General features: G+C 41.9%; 1 protein-coding gene across 8 annotated transcripts in view; it reads left to right on the top strand.

Annotated features, from left to right (window-relative positions):
- Nucleotides 1–26,078, top strand: part of VTI1A (vesicle transport through interaction with t-SNAREs 1A) — a 433,539-nt gene that overhangs the window by 9,537 nt on the left and 397,924 nt on the right. For all 8 annotated transcript variants that reach the window (XR_008319202.1, XR_008319201.1, XR_008319199.1 and 5 more), the window contains exon 3: nt 11,207–11,317. Coding sequence is in view for 5 of the 8 variants with exons in the window: in XM_053308124.1 (XP_053164099.1) it covers nt 11,207–11,317 (111 nt within the window). In the remaining 3 variants the exon portion in view is untranslated. The remainder of the gene's footprint in view (nt 1–11,206; nt 11,318–26,078) is intronic.

Below are 26,078 nucleotides of genomic sequence, written 5' to 3'. Positions count from 1 at the left end.
AATGCTGGGATGAGTGGAAGTTGAGCGAACAGCTCATTATTTTGCTTCTTCCTTGTATCATAATATGAACAAATTTGGCTGACTTTTCTCTAAGATTAAAAAGAAAATCCTGTTTTAACATTTCCATCCTAATGATGATCTTCATTTAATGTACTTCTTTTTTCGTTCATGTGTTTGTTTTCAGATCTTGCTACTAACACTTCTAGACAGGTGCTTAATGCAATTATTGGCTTGAAGCAATTACCTAACATGTTAGTGATTAATGTCAAGGCTTGCATATAAATATCAATTTGAACAAAACTGGCTGGGTAACACAACTCATTAAAAGAGTCTCTAGAACAGGCTGCAGTAGAAATCGGACCAGAAACATTGCCACCCAAAGCCTGTGGTGCTTATAGGCAAATCCTCTGTAGAGCTAGGTGTGCCTGAACCCACCTAACTGAAATGAATTAGCTTAAGTAAGCATGCTTTAACTCTGCATATGATCAGACTGGTAAGTACTTAGTACTTCCACAATTGCACCACAAACCACTTCATTTTCTTCATTTCAGTTTTATTTTATTTTATTTTATTGTTGGATTTTTATACTGCCTTTCATAAATTTTATTCCAAGGCAGTTTTCAGAATTTAAAAAACAAATAATTAAAAGAATCAAAATACAACAATAAAAGACAGCAGCATAAGCAGCAAACAGAGCGAACAACACCCCCTAAGGGCCAAAAGCACAAATTAATATCAACTCCTTAAAGGTAAAGTTGTGCTGTCGAGTTGGTGCTGACTCCTGGCAACCACAGAGCCATGCGGTTTTGTTTGGTAGAATACAGGAGGGGTTTACCATTGCCTCCTCCCGTGCAGTATGAGATGATGCCTTTCAGCATCTTCCTATATCACTGCTGCCCAATATAGGTGTTTCCCATAGTCTGAGAAACATACCAGTGGGATTCGAACCACCAACCTCTTGATCCCTAGGCAAGTTACTTGCCCGCTGTGCCATTTAAAGGTAGTAAGGGAAGCCAGGGAACAGACATCCACCAGGAGAGTATTCCAAAGCCTGGGGGCAATAACTGAGAAGTCTGTCCTGTAGGTATGACAGTCGAGCCTCTCTCAATGTTGGCACACAGAGCAGAGTCCCCTCAGATGACACTGTTGGGCAGGCAGAAACATTCAGGATCAAGGTATCATTCAGATATCTAGAATCCAAACCATTAAAGGTTTTAAAGGTGATGACCAGCACTTTTAATTGTATCTGGAAACAAATTGGTAACCAGTGCAGCTCTTTCACAACTGGGACAATATGCTCCCAGTGAGTGGCCATGGAAAGAACCACATTCAGCCATATTCTTTACCAGCTGCTGTTTGTGAATATTCTTCAGGGGCATCACCACTTAGAGTGCATTGCAGTAACCTGGCTGTGATGTTACTAAGGCATGGGCAACTGTGGTCAGACCTGCCTTCTTGAGAAAGGGGAGCAGCTGGTACAGTAGCTGAAGCAGTGCAAAGGGATCCCTGACCAGACTGCACACCTGCGCTTATAATGGTACTGCATCCCCCTCAAGAGCCATTCAAATCGCCTCATCCCGACTGGCTCTCCTACTGTACCATAACACTTCCATCTTAATGGAAGTCTTAATGATCCAGTCTTAATTTACTAATCCACATTGAGATCGTCGCTGCCCTCAATCCCTGGTTCAGAATATTTTCTCTCTGCTTAGTAACAGCTGACAAAGTGAGATAGAACTGAGTGGTGTTTGCATATTGATGACACCAGCCTAAATCTCCTGACAACCTCTCCCAGTGGTTTCATGTGAACACTAAACAGCATGGAAGACACGGGATAGACCAGCACTGCCTTGTGGGCCCTCCCCTAAAGAAAGGACCAGAAACAACCTAAGAAGGTGCCCCCAATACCCATATCCAAGATGCAACCCAAAAAGACACACGGCTAGTGGTATCAGCAGACCCAATAGGGATCTGTTTTCTCTGACTAGTTCCTGGTGCAGGTTATCCACTAAGATGAGCACAGCGGTGATGGAAGCCAGATTGAAAAGGGTATCCATAATCCATATCATCCAAGATCCTCTGCAGCCACAAAGCCATCACAGGGTCACTTACCATGTGCTCCCCCTGGAAGGATTTATTACTGTGGACATGATTCTGAGCAGTTAAACATGCATATATCTTAGTTTGTGCCCTCTATCCATCCAGGGTAGAGAACACAAACTAGTGTGTGTGTGAGAGGCAGGGGGAAGAGAGAGAGCAGGCCTGCTGACTCGTAACAGTGAATTTGGACTGTTGGGATAGAGCTCAGGGGAAGGGAATTATTTGCACAATCAATTTCTGCTCCTCTTGTTAACATGGGATGAATAGGGTAAATAACGTTGAAAGCTTTTTTCAGAGACAGTAGCATTCTTCTAAAGTTGAGTTTAGTTAGGCAGCCAGCTTTCTGCTTACTTGGTTATCTCCTCTAATTAGCAGTATGCAAAGTACTGTATTAAATAACTTATAGGAAAACAGTCTTGACCAGTAGCTTTGGCAAACTTGAAACAATGAAAGCAAGCAGCAGCTAAATTTTGTAATGTGAATAATAGTATGCTCTTTCAAATCCTCTAGGCTCTCAGACACTCAGCTGGTTGGTAACCTGCTCAGTTGTATAGGCTCTGTGGGTTGGAAACGCCATTATTCATAAGTGAGGACAGGCAGTCACAAACATGTTAATTGCCTGACATTAGTCTATGTGTTTTTCTTTTATTGTGAGTTGTAAAATACAAGAACTCTTCAAGAGAAACTTCAGGTTGAGTGAGTGCTTATCATGGGTGCTAGAAGTATATTTATTATTATTATAGTATACACCTACAAATTCAAATGCAGCACCGTCCATTGATAAGTTAGTACTTCCTTGGTATTTAAGCATCCTTTTTGACTCCTGACAGCTCAAACTCAGCAACTGCAGCACTAACACACAGAGAGGCACACAGTTGTGAGATTTTTTAAAAATAGTTCTGTGATATTACAGGCTCCATGGGCAAGAAGAGATTGAGGCTAAAATAATTGGTAGAGGAGTCACTAAGAAAGTCTAGATTACATGTTGTGAAAACAGATGTGTACAAATTGATTTTTTTCAATTCGATTTGTGCCCAAATTGAATCACCACTGATTTGTTTTGTGTCTGAATCTGTCCCCTCTAATCAATTTCGATTTGATTTGATTCAGATTCAGACCACTTAGAAAGGTCCTAGGGGCACCAAACGGGTGATTGGTAGGTCCCCATGGGTGCCATCTGCCACCCAAATTTCAAGGCAGTGGGACACTTAGTTGACATTTATTTATTTATTTATTTATTTATTTATTTTTTACTTATTTTGTGTATTTCTACCATAGGAAATAATGGGGATACAAAGTCGCCATATTCTAACCCTAACATGGATCCCCAGCTTGCTTACTTTCTTTTTTTTTAAAAAAAAGCTAAGCGCAGCCCATGTAGAAGTGGAGTTATGGAGCAAAAGAAGATTATTGGATCCAATAGGATTCTGCTGGTGATCCTGTTGACACTCTGGTGGAGAATTAGAATAATTTATTTTATTTACATTACATAATCAACTCACTGGGGCAGTGGACACAATTGCTCCTAAGCATCCTCTCCGACCCGCTTCTAAACTGGCCCCTTGGTATACGGGGGAACTATGGGAGCTGAAGCAGTGAGGTACACGACTAGAGCACAAGTAGAGAAAGACTCCACTTGAATCCGACAGATTACTACATAGGGCGCATTTGAAGAGCTATGCTCAGGCAATATGTGCGGCAAGGAAGTGATGTGTCTTCTCCCGTATCGCGGCCGCAAGTTGATGTCCAGCTGAGTTGTTCAGGGTTGTGAAGGGGCTAATGTGAACCCCTTCCTCCTTGAATCTGTACCTGGAACAAACAATTGCTTGTTGTGACATTTTAAATGAGTGTTTTGTGGACAAGATCTCTCATATTTTGGCCAGCTTAGATTCAGACTCCACAATTGTTACAGAATCTGATGCTGAGGTGTCCAGCAGCTCCTCTTATTTCATGAACCTGGATCAGTTTCAGTTTGTGACTCCTGAGGATGTGGACAAGTTGCTCAGAGTGGTTCGGCCTACCACCTGTCCTCTTGATCCTTGCTTGACATGGCTTATACTATGTGGCAGGGAGGCTGTTGTAGAGGACCTAGCAGAGATTGTAAATGCTTCTCTGAGGGAAGGCAGGATGCTTCCTTGTCTTAAGGAGGCAATAATTAGACCGCTTCTGAATAAGCCTGCTTTGGATCCCTCAGCATTAAGCAACTATAGGCCTGTCTCCAACCTTCCATGGTTGGGCAAGGTGATTGAGAAACTGGTGGCCTCCCAGCTCCAGTTGCTCTTGGAAGAAACTGATTATCTAGATGCATTTCAAACTGGCTTTTGGGTGGGCTATGGGGTGGAGACTGCCTTGGTTGGCCTGATGGGGGTGGAGGCTGTGTTTTTCAGTAGTTCTGCTCCTACGTCTTGGGCAGATTCCACATGGTGTCCCTCGGAGACTGTTATTTTTTAAAAAATGGTATCCCTCAGGACTCCATGTTGTCTCCAGTGTAGTTTAACATCTACATGAAACCGCTGGGAGAGATCATCAGGAGATTAGGTGCAGGGTGATATCAATATGCTGATGACACCCATGTCAACATCATTGGGAGAAGGCATAACTTCCCTAAATGCCTGCCTGGAGGCAGTAATGGGCTGGATGAAGGATAACAAACTGAGGCTGAATCCAGATAAGACGGAGGTACTTCTTGTATGGGTTCAGAACTTGGGAGAAGATTTTGATCTGCCAGTACTGGATGGGGTCACGCTCCCCCAGAAGGAACAGGTACACTATCTGGGGGTGCTTCTGGACCTGAACCTCTCCCTGGTGTCTCAGGTTGAGGCGGTGTCCAGAGGTGCTTTTTATCAGGTTTGACTGATACGCGAGCTGCGTCTGTTTCTTGAGATGAATGGCTTTAGAATGGTGGTACATATGCTGGTAATTTCTAGGCTGGATTACTGCAATGCGCTCTATGTGGGGCTGCCTTTGTAAGTAGTCAGGAAACTACAGTTGGTTCAGAATGGGGCAGCCAGGTTGGACTCTGCGTTATCTAGGAGAGACCATGTTAGTCCTGTGTTGAAAGAACTACACTGGCTGCCGATAAGTTTCTGGGCAAAATACAAGGTGCTGGTTATTACCTGTAAAGCCCTAAATAGCTTGGGCCCTGGGTATTTAAGAGAGGATCTTCTTCACCATGAGCCCCACCAGCTGTTAAGATCATCTGGAGAGGTTCGTCTGCAGTTGCCGCCATCTCGTTTGGCAGCCACTCGGGAATGTGTCTTCTCCGATACTGCCCCTGGACTTTATAATGTGCTCCCTGTTGAAATAAGTGTCTTCCCAGCTCTGGCAACTTTTAAAAAGGCACTGAAGACACATTTATTAACCTAGGCTTTTAATTAGATTTATGGTTTTAAATTTTAAATTTTGGTTTTAAATTATTTTAATGTTTAAGTGATTTTAATTGTGTTCGTTTTCGTGTAAACTGCCCTGAGCCATTTTTGGAAGGGCAGTATATAAATGAAAAATAGTGACCGCACATTTTATTTAAGTGTTTGAATTCTTTGTTGTATAATAACTTTTCTGCATAATGAATCCCTATGAAGATTCATTACACATCTTCATTCCTTCTGTTCATTTTGACTATCATTGGACAGTGCCAACTACCCCTTCCCCGTCACCTGCAAGGCAGTGGGGTACTCAGTTTATTTTTTAGGGATATTGAAGTGTTTAGATTCTTTGGTGTCTTGATTACACACTTTCACTTCTTGTGGTCATTTTGACTCCATTGCTTTTCAGGGTTTTTTTTGAGGGGGGGGGGAATTAGTGGCATCCCATGGGCCAACCACCCCCACAAGCCACTGCGTACTCTGTTTATATTTTAGGAATTTTTCAGTTGTTTAGACTCTTTGGTGTGTAATGAATCTTCGTAGGGATTCATTATGAGGAAAGGTTGTTGTTATTATTATTTACATTTATATCCTGCTCTTCCTCCAAGGAGCCCAGAGTGATGTACTACATACTTGAGTTTCTCCTCACAACAACCCTGTGAGGTAGATTAGGCTGAGAGAGAAGTGACTGGCGCAGGGTCTCCCAGCTAGTATCAGGGCTGAATGGGGATTTGAACTCAGGTCTCCCTGGTCCTAGTCCAGCATTCTAACCATTACACCACACTGGCTCTCAGGTTAATAGACACCAAAGAGTTTAAACACTTAAAAAAATTCCCTAGAACATAAACCAAGTAGCACCTCACTCCCTTGTGAGTGGGAAGGCATGTAGTTGGCACATGACACTAAAGACACTAAAAATGAATAGAAGAAATGAAGGTGTGTAATGAATGCTCATAGGGATTCAGTGAGGAAGTTATTATACACCAAAAAATCCAAACACTTGAAAAATAGTGACCACACATTTTGCTCCATAACTCTACTTCTACAAGGGCTAGAGCTTAGCTTTCTTTTTTAAATGAAAGCTGGGAATCTGGGGGAATTAATAAGAGTAAACCAAATCTTGAATCTATTCGAATCTGGCATGATTTGATTTGGACTCAAATGTAGCCAATAGACCACAGGGGTGATTTGTTCTGTCTCCAAATTGTCTGAATCTGTAACCAAATTGATTTGCACATCCCTAGTAAAAACCAAACTGATATCCTTATCCTGATGTCTATGCAAACTTGGAATTTAAAGTGTTTCAGGTTCACCCACTTATTTACTGTCATGAGTAATTCACTGTGTTTCTGTGTGGAATGGTACACTCTCCTGAGGTAAAAACCCTATTATTTTTCTGTGATATCTTATCATGAGATGAATGAGAAATGATTTCCAGGGCCTTTGATCTTGGCAGAGCTTGTTGATTCCCAATTTACTTCAGCCTTTTGTTTTTATCCTGGGCAATGATTGTGTAAAAAGCTTTCCCATGAATCTGCCTTATACTGAGTCAGACTGTTGGTGTATCTAACCCCAAACTGTTTACTCCAAGGTCTTGAGCAGAGTTTCTTTTTCAGTCTCCTACTGCATTCTTGGATTAGATTACTGCAATTGTTGTATGTGGGGCTGCCTTTGAAAACAGTCTGGAAACTGCATCTAGTACAAAATAGGGCTGCAAGATTATTAACTGGGACTGGATGTTTTGATCCTATTATGCCATGCTTTGTCAGCAGCACCAGCTCCCAGTCCATTTCCGGGCCCAATTCAAGTGCTGGTTTTAACTTTGAAACCCCTAAATGGTTTGGGACTGTGTTAGGGATGTGTACGGAACCACAGAAGCGTGGTCCGGCACTGGGGGGAGTGTCTCTTTAAGGGGGGGTGGTAGTACTCCCCCCTGCCACTCTTCCCCCTCCGGCGCTGGTGCTTTAAAAAATGTTCTTGGGGTGGCACAGTTCCTCCCTGCCGCCCCTGCCCCTGTCGTTGTCCTTGTAAGCCTTAAACGACGAAGAGCTGGCGGTGCGCATGTGCCCTTCGCGGCGCGTGCGCTCGTCTCTGCTGCTGGCGCGCACGCGCCATATACACACGCACACGCACCAGCAGCAAAGATGAGTGCGCGCGCCGCGAAGGGCGCATGCGCGCCGCCAGCTCTTCGTCGTTTAAGGCTTACAAGGACAACGACGGGGGCAGGGGCGGCAGGGAGGAACTGTGCCGCCCCAAGAACGTTTTTAAAAGCACCAGCGCCAGAGGGGGAAGAGCGGCGGGGGTGTGTGTTAAGTACTACCCCCCCCTTAAAGAGACACTCCCCCGCCCTACCAGACTGCCGGAATTCCAGACCGGTCCGGAGGCTTTTTCAGTGGCCCCGAACCGAACCGTGCACACCACTAGATTGTGTTACCTGAGAGAGTGCCTTCCCCTGCATGTCCCTACCTGAACGTTAAGATCTTCTTCAGAGGTCCTCCTCTGGGTGCACCTGCCAAACGATTTGAGGTGGTTGGCTACCAGGGGGAGGGCCTTTTCAGTAGCTGAACCCCATTTATTGAATAACCTCCCCAGTGAGGTTAAATAGGAGCATAGAAAGCTGCTATATACTGAGTCAGACCATTGGTCCATCTAGCTCAGTATTGTCTACGCAGACTGGCAGCAGCTTCTCCAAGGTTGCAGGCAGGAATCTCTCTCAGAGCTATCTAGGAGATTCTGGGGAGGGAACTTGGAACCTAGATACTCTTCCCCGAGCGGCTCTATCCTCTAAGGGGAATATCTTACAGTGCTCACACATATAGTCTCCCATTCATATGCAACCAGGGTGGACCCTGCTTAGTTAACTACAAGACTAGCTTGCTATTACAAGACTAGATCTCCTCCCAGTGACTAAGCCAGGTTCACCTGGCTTCATCATTTTGTTCTTTTAGATGCCAAATAAAGACCCTTTAGTTCACCAAGACCTTTTGAATTTGGGTTTTTTAATTTGATCTGATTTTTAGCCAATTTTAAAATGAGGTTTTAAGCTTCTTTGTGTTGTATTCTGTATTTTCACCTTTTTTGTCTTTTATAATTTATGTGTTATGTGTTTTTATTGTATGTTTTAATCCTCTGTTGCGAGCCACCCAGAGAACAATTTGTTATGGGGAGGCTAACAAATAAAGTTCATTATTTTCTTACTTATATAGTTGTATTTCTCTTAGGCATACCCATCGCTAATCCCATGTTGGCAGCTCATGCGAGAGTTCAAGCAGCTGTCGGATAGTGACGGGGTGATGGCGGCAGCTGGCCAGCTGGCTGGAAAACAAAATAGCGCTAGCTAGCAAGCCGGCCGGCCAGCAAAGAGGGAGGGCATCCAGGAAGAAAATGGCGGTGGCGGAGGCTGGCAGGTGGGGAAGCGGAGGCAGAAGAAGACGGCGAGGGTGGGCGGCAGGGGGTGGTGGTAGAGAACTAGAGGTGCAGATGCTTTGTGCCCGGTTCAGCTAGTTGTAGTTCTGAGATTGGTTTAACTGGAAATGCTGGATAGCTTTCGCTGTACTCTGTTACTGAACTACTGTAAACGCTGTGGTCCCTCTAATTATTTTCATCTCTGTGTGGAATGAGTTTTGTTCCGGGCGGCAGTATCAAAGCAGGGTGTGCACACCTGCATTCAGAATGGGGCCTTCCTCATTCAGCCTGAGTGGGATATAAGTTGAACTGAAAGGACATCCAAAAGCTTGTGAGCGTGTACACGTGTGCATGCCTTAGAGGGAACAGTGTGTATATATGTCTTTGTAAATTTCTCTAACTGCAACAACTTGTCTGTATTGAAACACCTCATTGAGGGTTGTATCTTCTGAAATGACACCATGAAGAAGAGTAATAAATTCATATCTTTTTTTCCTCGTTCTTCGGCCTTCTATTATATTTCCACAATCATTTTCAGTGAAACAGAGCTGCTTTTTGCAAAGCTGTTGATCTGTTAAAGCAGATCAACAGAATAGGAACAGGCAGAAGAAATCTGGAAAAAGAACTATGAACAAAAAGGGCCTGGGAACAAAGGGATAGACATGGAGAGCTTTTCAGCAACAGGCCAATATTTTGCGTGCTGTGTGTGTGGGCGGGTGTGGGCATGGGCGCAAACATGCACACAAAATTTTGTGTTTGAGAATAGCAGTTCAAACAAGTATCCTTGAAGTTATGGTTTATGGTTTGATGGACTGCACTGTCAATGCTAATGCAGAGAGAATAGGTGTAAAAGTTACTACTGGCAAGTTCATTGCTATCTTGTTAGAGCACCTCAGTTGACAATTTCTGAATGGTTGCAGCAAAGTGAATTTTAGTAAATCAATGTCCATTTGGGGGCAGAAAGCCAAATGCATGAGCAGGGGTAAGAAATGTTGGCTCAGTTCACCAGCCAGACAAAATGTTTTGCTTGTCCTCGAGCTATGTTTGTACATTACGTGTCAGGATTTTTTTTCAGGCATCATTTTCCATTCACCATGGACTAGAGCAGGGTTTCTCAACGTGTGGGTCCCCAAATGTAATTGGACTTCAACTCCCATAATCCCCAACCAAAGGCCACTGGAGCTGGGGATTATGGGAGTTGAAGTCCAATAACATCTGGGGACCCACACGTTGAGAAACTCTGGACTAGAGGACTAGTGGATTTCCTGAGCCTTGTGCATGAGTGTGTGAAAATATTTTACACTTTAAAAATCCTTCTAGGCAGAAGAGACAAGATTACCATTGTGACATTATGATGGGACTTGATAATATAGTATAATATTAGCCATACTGTTCGGGACTCATTTGTTTTCTCATCCTCCAACATGATGCATGCCCATTGTCTACCACCAATGCCCTGCTGCTGCCTAAGTGGGACAAACTGATCAGTCCTTACACAAGAGAATAAATGCACACTGATATTACAACTAAACAACTGGCAAAGTCAAAAACCAGTATGAAAACATTCACTCTCCCAGGACATTCTGTTGCTGACTTTAGACAAAAAGATTTTAGGGAGAGGTTCCGGAGTTAATTGCAGAACCAGAATTCTGTTCTGTTCTATTCTGACTTAAGTAGGAATCTGCTTCTCCCCCTGCCCCCCATTACAGGCATTCAGTTGGTACATCATAATTAGAAGAATAGTATCACCATAGTGACTGAACTTGTGAATGGATCTATCTGGTATTGTATATGCATTTGAATTCTACAAGATGTACAACCAGGGTGGATTTGATTTAAATCAAACTGATTTAAATCACGATTTAAATCACTAGCAGGGTGGATAAAAATAAAAAAAAATCCGATTTAAATAAAAAAAATTTGATTTAAATCAAAAAGATTGGATTTTTTTTATTTAAATCAGATTTTTTTTATTTTTATCCACCCTGCTAGTGATTTAAATCGTGATTTAAAACAGTTTGATTTAAATCAAATCCACCCTGCGTACAACTCTCCCTAACATTAGTTTCCAGGGTTTTTTTTGTGTTATACTGTATATGGGTATATGTATCTGTACTGTAACTATCTGCCAGCCGAGGAAAAGACTTTTTATCTGACAAGTCCGTTAAAGTTAATGCCATAGTAAATCTGCCTTAAGATTCCACAAGACTTTTTGCAAGAGTAATTTGGAACTATGCTCAAGAAATCTTTCCTGAAGCATTGGCTTTTTGTACATCAAATCAATCTGATTTATCTTTTCTCTCATTTCCTTTCCTCTTCATGTTTTTAATCACTAGTTGGAACAAATGGAACTTGAAGTTCGAGAAATCCCTCCACAGAGCCGAGGCATGTACAGCAGCAGAATGAGGAGCTACAAGCAAGAGATGGAAAAACTTGAAGCTGATTTTGTGAGTTATATTATGTGTGGTATTTTGTATGTGAGAGGGTGTGATGCTGCTGCACAGAAGCTTCATTGTGGGTGTGATGATTCTTTCCTCCAATCACCATTTGGTTGCTGTAGAAGAATGGCAGAAAGCATTTTCTCTCTAAAAATGCTGACATTGTTCAAGAATTTTTGTTTTGTTATATCTGCCTTCCATTTCACATACTATCTCAACACTTTTCATATGGAAGTCTGAAGTTGCAACAAACCATGCCAGGCCCATTATCTCACTGTTGTCCACTCCCTTTTCTTTTTTTCTTTTTTACACAAAGAACTAAAGTTAGCAAAGCACATTTGTATTGCAGAATGTATATTAAACCAAAGTGGGAAAGTAGCCATGTTTTGACTTGGACCTTGTCCATTATTGGTGTTACTCTTACTATATCAGCAGATGTAGAGTTTGCTTGGGATCTTTAGTCTCCTTTACTTGGAACTCTTTCAGCTAGTCAACAGTGTGCTTGAGCCAGTTGGCCACTGTTCGTGTTACATGAAGCCAAGCATGAACTTCAAGGGGAGGATTTTTTTTTTTTTAGTTTAGAGAGCCAGCATGGTGTAGTGGTTAGAGTGCTGGACTATGACCGGGGAGACCCGAGTTCAAATTCCCATTCAGCCATGATACTTGTGGGGTGACTCTAGGCCAATCACTTCTCTCTCAGCCTAATCTACTTCACAGGGTTGTTGTGAGGAGAAACTTAAGTATGTAGTACACCGCACTGGGCTCCTTGGAGGAAGAGTGGGATATAAAAATGTATATAATAATAGTAATAGTTATAATTGTACTGGCTGCAATGAACAGATTCTCCACAAGGTCTCAATGTGTAGTTTGTGCAACATCAAATCAAATCAAATTTATTATTACAGTCCATGACCAAAAAACCCAAAGAATAAAAACAATACAATACAATAAAAATATACAACATCAAAAGAATAAATTACATAAAACTGAGTTACAAAGTAAGGTCATACACAGCTAAGTTTATCTCTTCTCATTTTACATGCTGCAGCACAAAATCTTGCAATCCTCTCTGTAACCTCCTCATGGCCATCCATTAAAAAATAAGAAACATAACAATCATCAGAATAACCTGGTTTGTCTTTTAAAAGAGGTTATATCCATATAGGGCGAATAGTCCTATAAAAGGCACAGTGTAAAGGCACATGAGCTACCAACTCAACAACTCCAGCGCCAAAAGGGCATAACCGATTCCTTAAGGGAATTACCTTAAACCTCCCTTCTAACACCACAGAAGGTAACACGTTAACGTTTGCCTGTGAGGAAGCTCTTCTATGGATTAAAGTGGTCAGGCGTATCAAATATCCTGCTGGCTGGGGATAGTTCAAAAAACTACCTAAGGTATTCTTTGCAGTAATCAAACTTAGTTCTCTTTGTTTCTCCATATCTAGCACTCTTTGCTTGACTATCTTTTTAGCAGCATCAGGTGTTAAAGATGACAGATATTGCCATGAGAACCCACACTTACCAATGATGACCTGTGAGTTATTTGCCAGGATGACTGGAATTCATCTTCCAACACTAACGGCCCAAGGCCCAAGGGGCGGGTGTGGAGTTTAAGCCAAAAATTAATCAGATATAACCACGCCTGGGCTTCAACTCTAATCACTCCAGCTTCAAGGCATAAGGTGGCATTGGAAACACATTTAGGAAGATGAAAACTAGCCTGAAGGAAGCCCGCCTGAACAGTTTCTGATATAGAAAAGTTACCTGTAGGGAAGACTGTATCCCGTATAACATTTGGGTTAATATTTTGGCCTGGAGCACCTTAAGGGCTGCTGGAATATAATATCCAGCTTTAGTATAGAAAAATGTTTTAACTGCAGTTGCACGCCTTTTGGCACTTGCTGCCACATACTCATAATGCGGTTTCCACGATCCTCCGGAGTGAAAAACAATACTTAAATATTTACAAGTTTTAACCTGTTGAACCATTTATTGTCATTTATTGCCCATTTATGATTTTTTGGTCTCTTACTAAATACCATGAGTTTAGACATGGGTAATAAGAGATTCATACTCACAAAATTACATGAGTATTCTCAAAGCTCTTTGCATGTCAACGAGTGTAACATAACCGCATCGTCGGCATAAAGCAGTATAGAAGTAGGTCTACCTGCTAGCTTTGGTTGATGAACATCAGGGCTATCCAGGAGGGGAATTAAAAATAATAATATAAAAGTTGAAAAGAAAGGGGGCTAAAATACAACCTTGTATAATCCCCCTCTGTGTGGAAACTGGATCAGATAAATGGCCAATAGTATCATACTTAACTCTCACAAAAGTATTTTCATACAGCATGTGAATGAGTGAGAGTAGGTGAAGGTCTATTGAAGTTTTGGCTAGTTTACTCCATAAACGAGATCTATGAATTGAGTCAAAGGCAGCTTGGAAGTCGATAAATGCCGCATATAAGGAGGCATTATTACTGGTATATTTTTCCGTGAGGTGATGCAAAACCAAGGCCTGGTCCAGTGTGGAATGACCAGGTTGAAAGCTGACCTGTTCCTCTCTAAGAACATTATTATGTTCTGCCCACTCAATAAGCTTTTGACATAGATGTCTTGCTTACATTTTACTTATTGGATGATAATTCACAGGATTGGAACACTGATCACTTTTGAATATTGGAACAATAACGGCCGTATTCCATTCTTCTGGGGTTTGCACAGCCTGATCTATATATGTAAAAAGACTGGCTAAGACCGGTGCCCACCAATCTACCTCTGCCTTTAATAACTCCCCTGGTGTAACATCTCCCCGCCCCAAAACAAAAAAACCCAGAAAAGTGAGTAGTGCAGTAAGAGAGATACATCATAACCTAAGACATAAGGCTATGTCTATTCAGAGTGGCTTAATTTTCTGCCATGCATAGATGAAATGCACTTCAGCATAGATGGAGCTGCAACATTTTTCTTAGCAATTGTAATTGATTTTGTTATTTTGTTCAGCTTGGATAGCACTTTGCTTTTGTGGTATTTTCTTTCAGTGTCTACTAAGGACAAAAATAAGTCAAATAATATGTATTCCAGGAATCTTCTCACTTTGCATTCACTCAAAGAGTGACTGCATGCTCACACTGCAAATTGACTTTCACCATTCAGGGTAGTTGCACAGTTAGAAGGTAGCTACAATTGTACTACAAGTTCTTTCAAACTCGCTCTCTAGGCCTGTTCATACTTCCCACGGAGGTACTGGTCCTCTGAAAGAAGCAGGTAGTAGCAAAACATGCTCTTGGTGGACCATACTCATCATTGGGACAATCCCATGGCTCCCTTGGAGTTGCCATGTTTCTGGAAATGTTGTATGGCATTTACCTGACAAGTAGCTTATTACTTGTAGAATAAGCTTTTTCTTAAGATTCAGATATAAAGTTTGCATGGATCAGTACAATTGGGATTAACAGTCTTTAGAAGTGCTTCATATACAGTACATTAAGGATGCCCTTTTGGGCAATCATGATATATCTGAGTAGCCATGCTGGTCCTGCAGAACAAGAAACATAGAGCATGTGCTAAAATATCTTTTATTCAGACATAGTAGTGTTTAAAAGATAGGATGCAAGTTTGGATACAACTTGGTATCCAGAGTTGATAGGATACAACTCTGACTTGATCCTGAACAAAGAAAATAAAAATTACAAGCGTTGTATTCTAAGTGCCTCTTGAATGAGCAGAAGGAATTTGAGTGACAGAAGGAACTTGAATTAATCTCCCCTTGCTGTACAGTCTTTGCGCTACATACAATTCTGTTCTGCTGAGTTCCTCAACTCTCAGGAGTGGATTTTTGGATGGCAGAGGAGGCTGCTGTGCTGAGGAGGAAATAGGGGAAAAAAATGTTTGAGCAAGCTCTTGGGGATACAAACCCCAATGTGTTTGTGTCTGGCTATGTAGTCTCCAAAGATGCAGGTAAGACGTTGTAGCAGACAATTATGTAATAATTGTTGTTGATCTTCTCTGTTTGACTAATTGCATTTTAGAATGTTATGAGAGTTTATTGCTAGTAAAATCAAATGACTGCAGTATTGAATGCTAAGCAACATACAAATGCTTGTTTTATATTGTAGCTTATTGAGTGTTATGTAGCTAGCTCTATCTTGTGGCCAGATGTGGAGTTGCACAAAACATTTTTGGGTATTGCTTTAAAGAGGTGTTGACAGATAGAAATTTTGTCTAGCAGTTTTTGCCAACATTCCTACTTTTGAGAATCCAGCCTTTAGTAACATAATTGCAATATTGCAATTTATATATAATGTGTATAAGACTCCTCCCGTATTGCTGCATGAAAGGCTTAACTCAGAGCTGAGACACACGTACTCGTTCTCTCTCTCTCTCTCACACACACACTCACACACACACACACACACACACACACACACACACACACTCGTAATTGCTGTAAGATTACATGTTAATTCTCACATGTTAATTTCCTTGTCCTCTACCAGTCTTAGCCATGGTTAACTATTAGGCCTGAGCCAGTGTTAACCATGGTATAACTTAGCCCTACAATCAGGATCTGTACTGGAGCCCAGTGTAACACCAGTTTTCAAAAAGGGATACAGGGGAGATCTGGGAAATTATAAGCCAGTTAGTTTAACGTCTGTTCCAAGCAAATTGATGGAAAACATTCTCAAGGATAAAAGTGTTAAACTGTTGAAAGAGAACCAGCATGGCTTCTGCGAAGGTAAATGTTGCCTCACCAACCTTCTGGAGTTGTTTGAGAGTGTGAACATGTGTGTGGATAACAGTAATCCTGTTGACATAGTATACCTGGATTTTCAAAAAGCTTTTGACAAAGTTCCTCATCAAAGACTTCTGAGAAAACAGTCATGGGATAAGGGGACAAGTACATGTGTGGATTGCTAACTGGTTGAAGGAGAGGAAACAAAGGGTAGGTAAAAATGGAGAGTTTTCATAATGGACGGAAGTAAGAAGTGGGGTCCCCCAGGCATCTGTACTGGAAACTGGTGCTTTTTAATTTTATTCATACATTACCTAGAAGTTGGGGTAAGCAGTGAAGTGGCCAACTTCGTGAAGCACCAAACTATTTCGGTTAGTGAAATCCAAAGGAGAGAGTGAGGAGCTCCAATATGATCTCTCCAAACTAGGAGAGTGGGCAACAAAATGGCAAATGCTGATGGTGTACTGGTCCCCCAGTCTTGTGGTGTTGGTGGAGGTACTTCATTTTGGGACCAATCTGTCCAGGGCGGCTCAGGAGTTCATAGAGGCCATAGCAACTATGGGCCTATCCCAAGTGGTCTTGGGACTGACACACATTGTTGGTCACACACTTGACCTGGTCTTTCACTCTGATCAGGGTGGTGTTCTGTGGGTGGGGACTAACATGATTTCCCCATTTTCATGGATGAACCACCATCTGGTTAAGGTTGGACTCACAATCACACACCATTTTCATAGGGATGAGAGGCCCATTAGGATGGTCTGCCTGAGATCGTTATTGGATCCAATAGGATTCCAAGAAGCCTTCTAGGGATTTAGTGTTGCTCTGCTGATGATTCTGTTAATGCCCTGGTGGAGAACAGGAACAGCAAACTCACCAGAGCAGTATCTGGATGGGGTCACACTTGCCCAGAAGGAGCAGGTACACAGTCTGGGGTGATTCTGGATCCAAGCCTCTCCCTGGTGTTCCAGGCAGAGGCAGCGGCCAGAAGTGCTTTCTATGAGCTTTGTCTGATACTCCAGCTATGTCCGTCTGTTGAGATAAAAGACCTCTGAATGATGGTACATATGCTGGTAACCTCCAGACTTGACTACTACAATGCGTTCTTTGTGGGGGCTGCCTTTGTACATAGTCCAGAAACTGCAAGTGGTCTAGAATTTGGCAGCCAGTTGGTTGGTCGGTCACTGGGTCATCTTGTAGAGACCATATTATTCCAGTTTTGAAAGAGCTACACTGGCTGCTGATATGTTTCTGGGCAAAATACAAGGTGCTGGTTATAACCATTAGAGCCTTAAACAGCTTAGGGCCTGGGTATTTCAGATAACATCTTGTTTTCCATGAACCCCACCACCCATTGAGATCATTAGGAAAGGTTCGTCTGCAGTTGCCACTGGCTCTGCACCGGGATGTGCCTTCTCTGCTGCTGCCCTGAGGCTTTGGAACCCTCTCTCTGCTGTAATAAGTGCTTCCCCATCTCTGACCACTTCTAAAATTTCACCCAGGCTTTTAATTAGATGCTGATTTAAAGTTTTGACATTGTTTTACATCTTAAATTATTTGAATTTGTATTTTATTGTAAACTGCCCAGAGAGGTAAGTTTTGGGCGGTATACAAATATGTCAAATAAATAAATAAATCTCTACTTGGGTGTCCAGTGATTATATAAAAACATTAACTGTCTTGCATATTAACTGTCAAGCCATTTAAAATTCAATGGCTTTGTAAATAATGTACAATATCTGTATCTTTTGGATCTGAGTTCAGCAACAATTTATTATTCCTGTATTAATAGGGATATGGAGAAAACTCTTTTTCTCCTAGGGGCACTGCCTATAATATGTTCCCATGATTTCACAGAAAGGTAGCAGATTGTACTTTATGCACAAAGCCTTTTTGAGAGAAATTTACCAGTGCATATCGACACACTTGTTTATATGGTGGAAAGAAAGTTATTGTGTGGTAATCTTTTTAAGCAAAGCATGATACTATAATTGCCATATGGATGTGTACCTCTTTCACATGCAGGGCTGGTCTTCAGGTGGGGTGACTGGGGAGATCATCCCCAGCCCCGTGCTGGCACAGGTGCCATTCTGGGCACACTGCCTGTCCTGCTCTCTCTCCCAGTCTGGTTCCAACATTTTTTATTTCCCTGTGGAGCCCTGCCGAGAGTGGTCCGTGTGTGTGTGTGTATGTGTAAAACGCAGGCTTGCCTGTGACTGAAAGGCTCCTTCCAGGCAAGCTGCTGCAGCTCGTTTCTTCTCTGCCTTTCAGCTGTTTGTTGGGTGGGCAGGTCTTCCAGAGAGGCCTCTCCTGTGGGCCTCGCTGAAGCCTGCAGACTGCCTGCTGCAGCAAGGAAGGAAGGAAGGAGGCAGAGTGGCCTGCGCTGGCTGCCCTTGCCTACCACAGCTCTGTGCAGACGCCCTGCCTTGCCCTGCCTCTGCTTGCTGACAGTCTGACTCCTCAGGCTTAGTAGTGGAGGTATAATGTGATTTCCTTTTTGTGGTTATTCTCCCCCCCCCCGCTGAATATTTAGGGATTGGCTTGCCATAGGGCTTTGATATTGGGCACAGATGTAGGGAAGACACTGAATATTTAACTTGGAATGGATTGGGGAATTGCTAGGTTTTTAATTAATTTAAAACACACACCAAAATGTCCTATAAGTGGCTTGTTTCATGGCAGAAAATTACAAACACTTCTGCAATAAGCAAACAATATATTTTATTTATTTATAAATGTACTGTGCTCAAGTTGGCTTACAGCCCAGAAGGTCTGAATGAGAACTGTGAAGCATGTGTTCTGTGTTTGTTTGTTTTCTTTAGAAATGCACTTGATGTTCAAGCTGGTTAGATATGTCCAAAAACCTCACTTACACTATTTACACTGTATGTTATCAATCAGTATGATTCTGTAATGATATGAAATGTTAAGGAGACACATACTGATTCACCCCCAGCCCCTAGGGACGGCCCTGTTCACATGGATATGACAGAGGTAAGGGATCAGTCAAGATGAGCACTTGTCAGGGTCCTGGGGCCATTAGAAGTCCCATTGCCAAGCCAAGGGCCACCATTGTAATCTGTAAAAATTTGTAAATTTTTGCCATTTATTTGGAAATTGAGATGGCCTTGAAGATTAATCAATTTTTAAAAAATCCATCTATGCCCTGATCAATGTTTAAAGGTGTATTAGAAGGTGTGGGTGGGGGAAGGAGGGAGGAATAGAATCATCATGTTACATGTTACTTGTAATGCCATTATATCCAGTGCATATCTAGGTGGCGGGCAGTAACCCTGCATTCTATGCAGCACTCACAAGTACACCAAAGTAAGAGTTAGAGTGATGGAGTGCATTTTTCTCACAGCAACACAATACTGTATTTTTGGTACTGGGAAAATGCACTAATCCCACAATAGAATACTTGCTTGTGAAATAAATCTGTCGCTTCCATAAACAAATGACAAATAAAGAATACCCAAATTCTGCTACTGATTACCTCATTTATTTTAAACCTGAAAGTCTTGTTAGAATTCAGCAGAACTCTTGTCTAATCCTTCCCTGGATAAGCTTCGTCAGCTGTCTGGCATGCTCTGTCTGTTGAGGGGTCAGGGCATCAGATGCTTACTCACCAAGTAAACTGTTTATCATGAAATTACATTCCCCTAAAGGCAGTAGTCAGTCAGTCATGTGGAAGAGAAGACCATGTGGCACACTTGATCCCTGCCTCAGATCTGTGGAAAATAATATCTATGTGCCAAAGTAACTGCATGATCTTTTAGTGTGTTTGGTCAATTCACACTGTTTAAGTATAGTTTTCTTGTAGAACGTGGATTTGTTATGATTCGACAATTGGCTCACATTTGATTGGGTGTGTCACCAAATCAAGGCATACCCTGCAGGAATTTGGTGAGGCTTTCCCATGACTATTCATCACGAACAAAGTGTTAGGGAAAGTAGTTGACTATTTCTGAGTGTTGCTTGTGAGAACTGGCCTTTAGGTCTCAAACTGAAGTTTTCAGCAGAAACTGAGCCATAAGGCAGCTGGCTAAAACTCAAAGATACCTCCAAAATTTAGGCCCTGCTGCATTTGAAAAGGATAATATGACATTCCCCACCCCCACCCCATTATATGTATCTCAGAAGACAGAGTTATTTCTTCATTAAACTTACCAGTGATGAAGTGATCTCTTAGAAGGAAGTGTGAAAGACAATTTAACAATCTTAATTTATAATTAACCTCTAGAGCTATGAATGTCTTAATTGAGATTCCTTAGGGACTATCTCAAGTGAAGCTTGCTTTATTTATTTGCTCATAAGCTTTAGGGTCCTACTTACAGAGCCTTATTCTGTGCTTGGCAGTGAGCTGCATGAAGGAGCTGGAGAAAGGATTGACATAAAAAGTGTAAAGGGAATGGACAGCTAGGTTAAGTAATTTTATTCCCACCCAATTAATTTAGGCTTGCCTGCTGCCATTCTTCTTCACATTCATTTAATAAAGAGAGAATTACACCTAAGGTCTCAGTATCACAACCCGGAATTTCTCTACCTTTAAAATGTCCCATGCAACAAGAGAAGATGTAGATCTGCATTTCCTGCTCTCAAGAATCCATTTCTCCCTCCCTTCTTCTGCATGGAGTATTGCTTTGCTACAAAGGAAAGATAGATGGACTGACTGACCAACTGGATGGGAGGAACTGTAACTACATCCTTTCCCACTACTTTGGAACTTTGGAAGTATAGACGGGCATCTCATGGCTATGATATGTCAAATCTAATTGTACTTTACCAACACAAAGAGATTTTGGTCTGGATTACATTTGCTGACAGGGGATCGGTTAGAAGTACTGGAAGCCCTCCAATATAATGTGGATTATGTTCTGGGAAAGTCCCATGAACAGTGAATCTGTTATACTGGAGTATTTAACCTAAACCCCAAAATAGGGTTTGGTTCAGCAATCAGATGGTGCAAGCGGCTGGGACACTTAGGGTGTCCCAGTCACTCACGCCTCCTCTTTAAGCCTCCCATGCGCTAGCTTGGAAGTGGGCAGAGTGGCCACTCTGAAATTGCCACTCTCCCTTGCTGATGCGTGGGGAGGCTTAAAGAGGCGGTGTGATTGGCTGGATGCCTTTCCTGCTGCCTCTTTAAGCAACTCTGCTTCCCAGGGAAGTGGAGATGCTTAGAAGCAGCAGGAAAGTCACCCAGCCACTCGTGCTGCCAAATGCACTAGCTGGGAAGTGGGGAGCAGTGTTCCCTCTAACAGGGGTTCCCAGATGTTGATGACTACAACTCCCAGAATCCCCAGGTGCAATGGCTTTTGCTTGGAGATTATGGGAGTTGTAGTCCACAACATCTGGGAATTCCTATTAGAGGGAGCACTGGTGGGGAGAGTGGCAATTTATTGGCAGCTCTTCCCCGCTTCTCAGCTGGTGCACACAGAGGTGTGAGTGGCTGGGACAGTTTAGTTATGATGGGGGTTATACGTGTGAATAAGTGAAACGATCCCCTGTGATAACTAACTAAATCAGGCAGGTGGACTCTAAATAGCTGAAACCATGGGAAATGAATGCTCAGATATCAAGGGCTTTGTACAGCTCCTGTGCTGAACCTGTCTGTGCCCCTAAACTTTAATACTATTTCAATTTCTAGGCCTGAATGTGGTGGAGTTATTTATATACCACTTTTCAACAAAAATGTTTCCAAAGCAGTTTCTCCAAGACTGATAGTCTAAAAAGAAACACAAGGTTGACACTAGCAACAGCTACTGGAAGGATGCTGTGCTGGGGTTGAATAGGGCCAGTTGCTGTCCCCCTGCTTAATATACAGTTAATCACCACTTTGAAAGATGCCTCTTTGCACAGAATATGTTCTCTTTTCCCAAAGGCTCTTATTTCCTGCTGGATTACTAGTGTTGTAATTTCCATGTTGAATGGCTGTTGCTTTATTTCATGTTGTAAGCTATAAGGAATTTTCAGGGGACCATATGCAGGCAGCTGTGGGTTTCTTCACTCTTAGTTTGTCCTTTCACCAGGAATTTTTTTAAAAAATAAAACATGTAAAGATAGCTCAGGCAAATACCTTACATCACATGCTGAGTGCAAAGTTAAATTCTCATCCCTTCCTTCATTTAGCAGGCATTCTTACAGGTGATAAAATGCTTCTGAGCCTTCCCTTTGAGACAAAGACACAAGGTGCTGTAGTTTCATTATATTTTGTTTGAACATTTCATTGTATGATATACCTGTGGCCCACAGAATATTTTTTCTGGTCAGTCTCCATAGAAATTTAATCTGGTTTGAACTGAGGATCACAGCCAGAAATATAGCAGCCTACCCTAAAAACTTGCTTAGTTGTGGCTGTCCTGCTCTGATTACGGTGATGAAGAGCAGTGTGCATTTGGGACTTGACTGTCCATGCTTACAGGGTATTGAGAGGGAAGAAAATTTGGCTCACCTTTTTAATGTGCTTCTTGGACCACTGAAACTTATTCCTGCTCTGCTAAACTAGTGAATGCAGCATCATTAAAAACAGTAGCAGACAAAGAAATTAAGAAAACATGTAAACATTTTCCACCATACTTTCCTTTAAAACCCCTTTCATTCCTAACTCTCTCTCTCAGGTGAAGGTATTTCAAGTGCGAGTTCCTTCTAAAGAGAGTAAAGAAGTTCGGTTCAAAGAGAAGATCTTGATACTAGAACAAACCATTATAGAGCATTTTCAGACCTTTTCATCTTTCTTTCCTTAAATATCAGCACTAGATGGCACTGTTTGTTTGCAAGAAAGGTAGGGTTGTGGGTTTTGTGGGGGTTTTTGAGCTTTGGTAGTAACTGAAATTACTGTTTCATGAATAAAATATTTCTGGTGGGATTTGCATTTCTATATTGGCTGAAGACACTGTGTTGAATGTTTTATTAACCAGCCCAGTGCAACTGTCAGCCTATTAAAGAGATCCAGTGGACCCTGTTTAGCTAAATAAACTAAATAAATCCAATTCGTCAAATTGTGTTCCTGGCTGTTTGTTTTCCATTCTTTTGATGTACAGTTTATTTTAAGTTGGAGCCACATTGGTTTAAAAATTAATGAGAAAATAGAATTTAGTGTTTGGAACATGAGGATACTAATTGCTGCGGTCAAAAATAGCTTTGCTTTTAAGGTGAAGTTGTGTGCAGGAGATGGACTTTACTTGGGGCCAATAGTGTCCTATGATGGATTATTTTGGAAAAGAAACAGTTAAACTGTTTTTCACACACTTTCTCAAAATATCCAGTAGTGTTCAGGAGGCAAACTTCTATATCCTCAGGTACAAAGTACAACACTATTATTGTATTAAAAGAAAATTGCTGTCATACTCTGCAGAGTAACTGCATTCTGTATGCTAAAATGAAAACTACTAAATTACTGAAATTACTGAATCTTTTCATAAATGTATTAATTTAATTCAAGGCATGCTTAAATCTTTATCTGGTTTGTCATCATCACAACATTATTATTATTCTCATTTTACCAATGGGGAACGGATGCGGAGAAAGAATTATTTACCTAAAGTCTTTGTACATGGAGAGCTCTGTGACACTCTTGAATTGCAGCCAAAACATGCCACTGTGTGTGCAAAGAGGAATCCAGTTGTGCTGTCTATAAATGTGTAATCTGAGTTGGTTCCTAGAGCTAAGTTTTTGAATGGACATACCATAAGGCTAAGCAAATTATTTGTGGACCATGGTTAGTGACTGAGTTTTGCTTTCATGATGGGTTTTAAGTATTATTCTCAATGCAAAAGTGGCCCTTTTGGATGGTCTTCCACATTCTTTTCCATACCTGCCCACTGCCATACTTTCCTCATCTATACCTGTTCTGAGATTTTTTTTTTTAACTTGAAAGTCAAAGACCAAGTAGTTACCATGAAGATGTCACAGCACCACATAGTCAGTTTGATTTTACTACATGTTAACATCCCTGAAGGCAAGGTGGAAAGAGAGAATGCACTCTCTATCCATTGGCCAGACAATTGGGTCTATGCTCTTTGTCTTGCCATGCTACACTAACAGTTCAGTTGCCTGCCAATGCTGTGCAGCAGGACTTTCTCCACAGTCTAGTTATAATTGCATTTAACTGACTAGTTGGGATAAGACTTGGATGGAGATACTGTCAAGTTTGCATCATAGTGCAGTGTAGATGGACAAGACCCACATTCAGATATGCAACTGTCAGGGGGGGTTTTGGGGGTAGGGCCAAAACATGGGTTGATATGTGTCTCTTCTTCCCCCGCTCGTTCTGGTTCAGTACTGCTTCTCACTGATGCTAAATTCTGATGTTCCTCTCAGATGGCTGTGATAATTCATCATAGCATTCTATAATTACCACATTTTTAGCCAAAAGGACTATAAACTGGTCCTTCATTCTGGGAGTACCGGTACTCTTGACTTCTGGTCTCTCTTATAGTATGTACTGAAATGCTCATGCCACCCATTGGTCTAAGGGGGAAGGGTAGGTTGGGAGCTGCTAGTTGCTTTTGGGCTTACCTGAAACAGCTCTCCAGGAATTTGAGCAGTCTGGCCAATCTTTGTTGTGGGCTAAAAGGAAGAAAAGCGGTGTATAAATATTCATAGCCGTAGTAGTAGTAGAAAAACAAGGTTTGCAGTCAGTGTGTCAGATCTCTTGCAAAAAACAAACAAACCACCAAGTCCTAGAAATTTTCAAGATTGATTATCTTGCATAGTACTGGCATCAGTATTCAGTTCTTGATAATAAATTTCACAGAAATGATGGTGGTTCTTGTTCTGAGACTATAACTGTATACTATTCTGTTTGAGCAACTGGAGTAAAAAATGCATTGATTAGACTGTTTGTATTTCTCAGTTTTTCCGATCCCTAAAATGGGGCTGTAGTAATGGGAAAGATTTGAGGGAGGACTAGGCCTTCTGGCTGGGAGGATGAACCTTTCCTAATAGGGGAAAAAGCCTGGGGAAAATCAAAACAGAAGGATCAATCCAGAGGACTGAGCAGGAACTACACTCACAGCCACTAGCAGTTGAAGAGAAAGCTTTGTTCTTGTGTGTTCTGTCCCAAGAGTGCACTGAGGAAGCAACTGGCTGAAAAGCTGCTGGGGAAATGAGAAGGCCACAGCCTGGAGGCTGGAGACAGCAGGATCCCTGCCTGTGAGTAATAAGATAGGGACCAGTTCAGTTAGATGGGTGAGGGAAGTTATTTTCCTTATGGTATTGTTTGAATCTGAGTTGCTTGGTTAATTAAAACTCTCTCTCACACACAAAAACTGCTCTATGAAGAGACAATTGTTCTTATTGCACACTCTTGTGTTTTTTAAAATAATAAAATAAACCCTTGTTGGTGAAGTGTGCTACTCCTCATTTTGGATCTGCCTCAGTCACATACCTTTGGAAGCCTAGGACTGCTCAGCCCTTCTAGGGAAGTTTTGCCACTTTACTCCCCAGAAATCTTATATAAAGAGTGGTTTGTCCCACATTAAACTCAAGTGGATGGTGGCAGCCTACTGTAAATCCTTTACAGTCAAGGATTCAACCCTTTGAACTCCTCCCTCCTCCTCTAGCTCTGGTAGGAGCTATGACAGGCTATATAAATAATGGACATAGCAAGGTTGCTGGTGGTATTTGGACAAGCTGCTAAGGTCCCTGCCAAGGCTGTGTATGTTACTCTGCACTGGTCATGCTCCTTCACCTGTGTCAGCATGCTGACACAAGGAGAGTGACCAGTGCTTGGCCATGAATGTGCAATGGCCCTTCTCTCTCCCTAGCCAGCAAACTGCTTTCCTTGCTGCTGGACGCTTCGTTTTTCTTCCTCATGCTTGACTTGAGCAATGAGGATTGGTTAGAAGCAAGCAGGGGAAGGATAATGAAGCAGCAGCAGCAAAAAATTTTTTACTTTTTTTTACAAGTTGTCATTTGTGACTAGCTCCATCTTGCCAAGCCACCATTTTATGCTGGTAGCTTCAAAAGCTCTGGGGGGCGGGGTGGTGGCAATAGTAGGTCCTGGAAATCTTAAGTCTGCCAGTCCATT

The sequence above is a fragment of the Hemicordylus capensis genome, chromosome 3 (assembly GCF_027244095.1).
Source record: "Hemicordylus capensis ecotype Gifberg chromosome 3, rHemCap1.1.pri, whole genome shotgun sequence".
Classification (NCBI taxonomy): domain Eukaryota; kingdom Metazoa; phylum Chordata; class Lepidosauria; order Squamata; family Cordylidae; genus Hemicordylus; species Hemicordylus capensis.
This window is presented reverse-complemented; position numbering and strand designations above follow the sequence as displayed.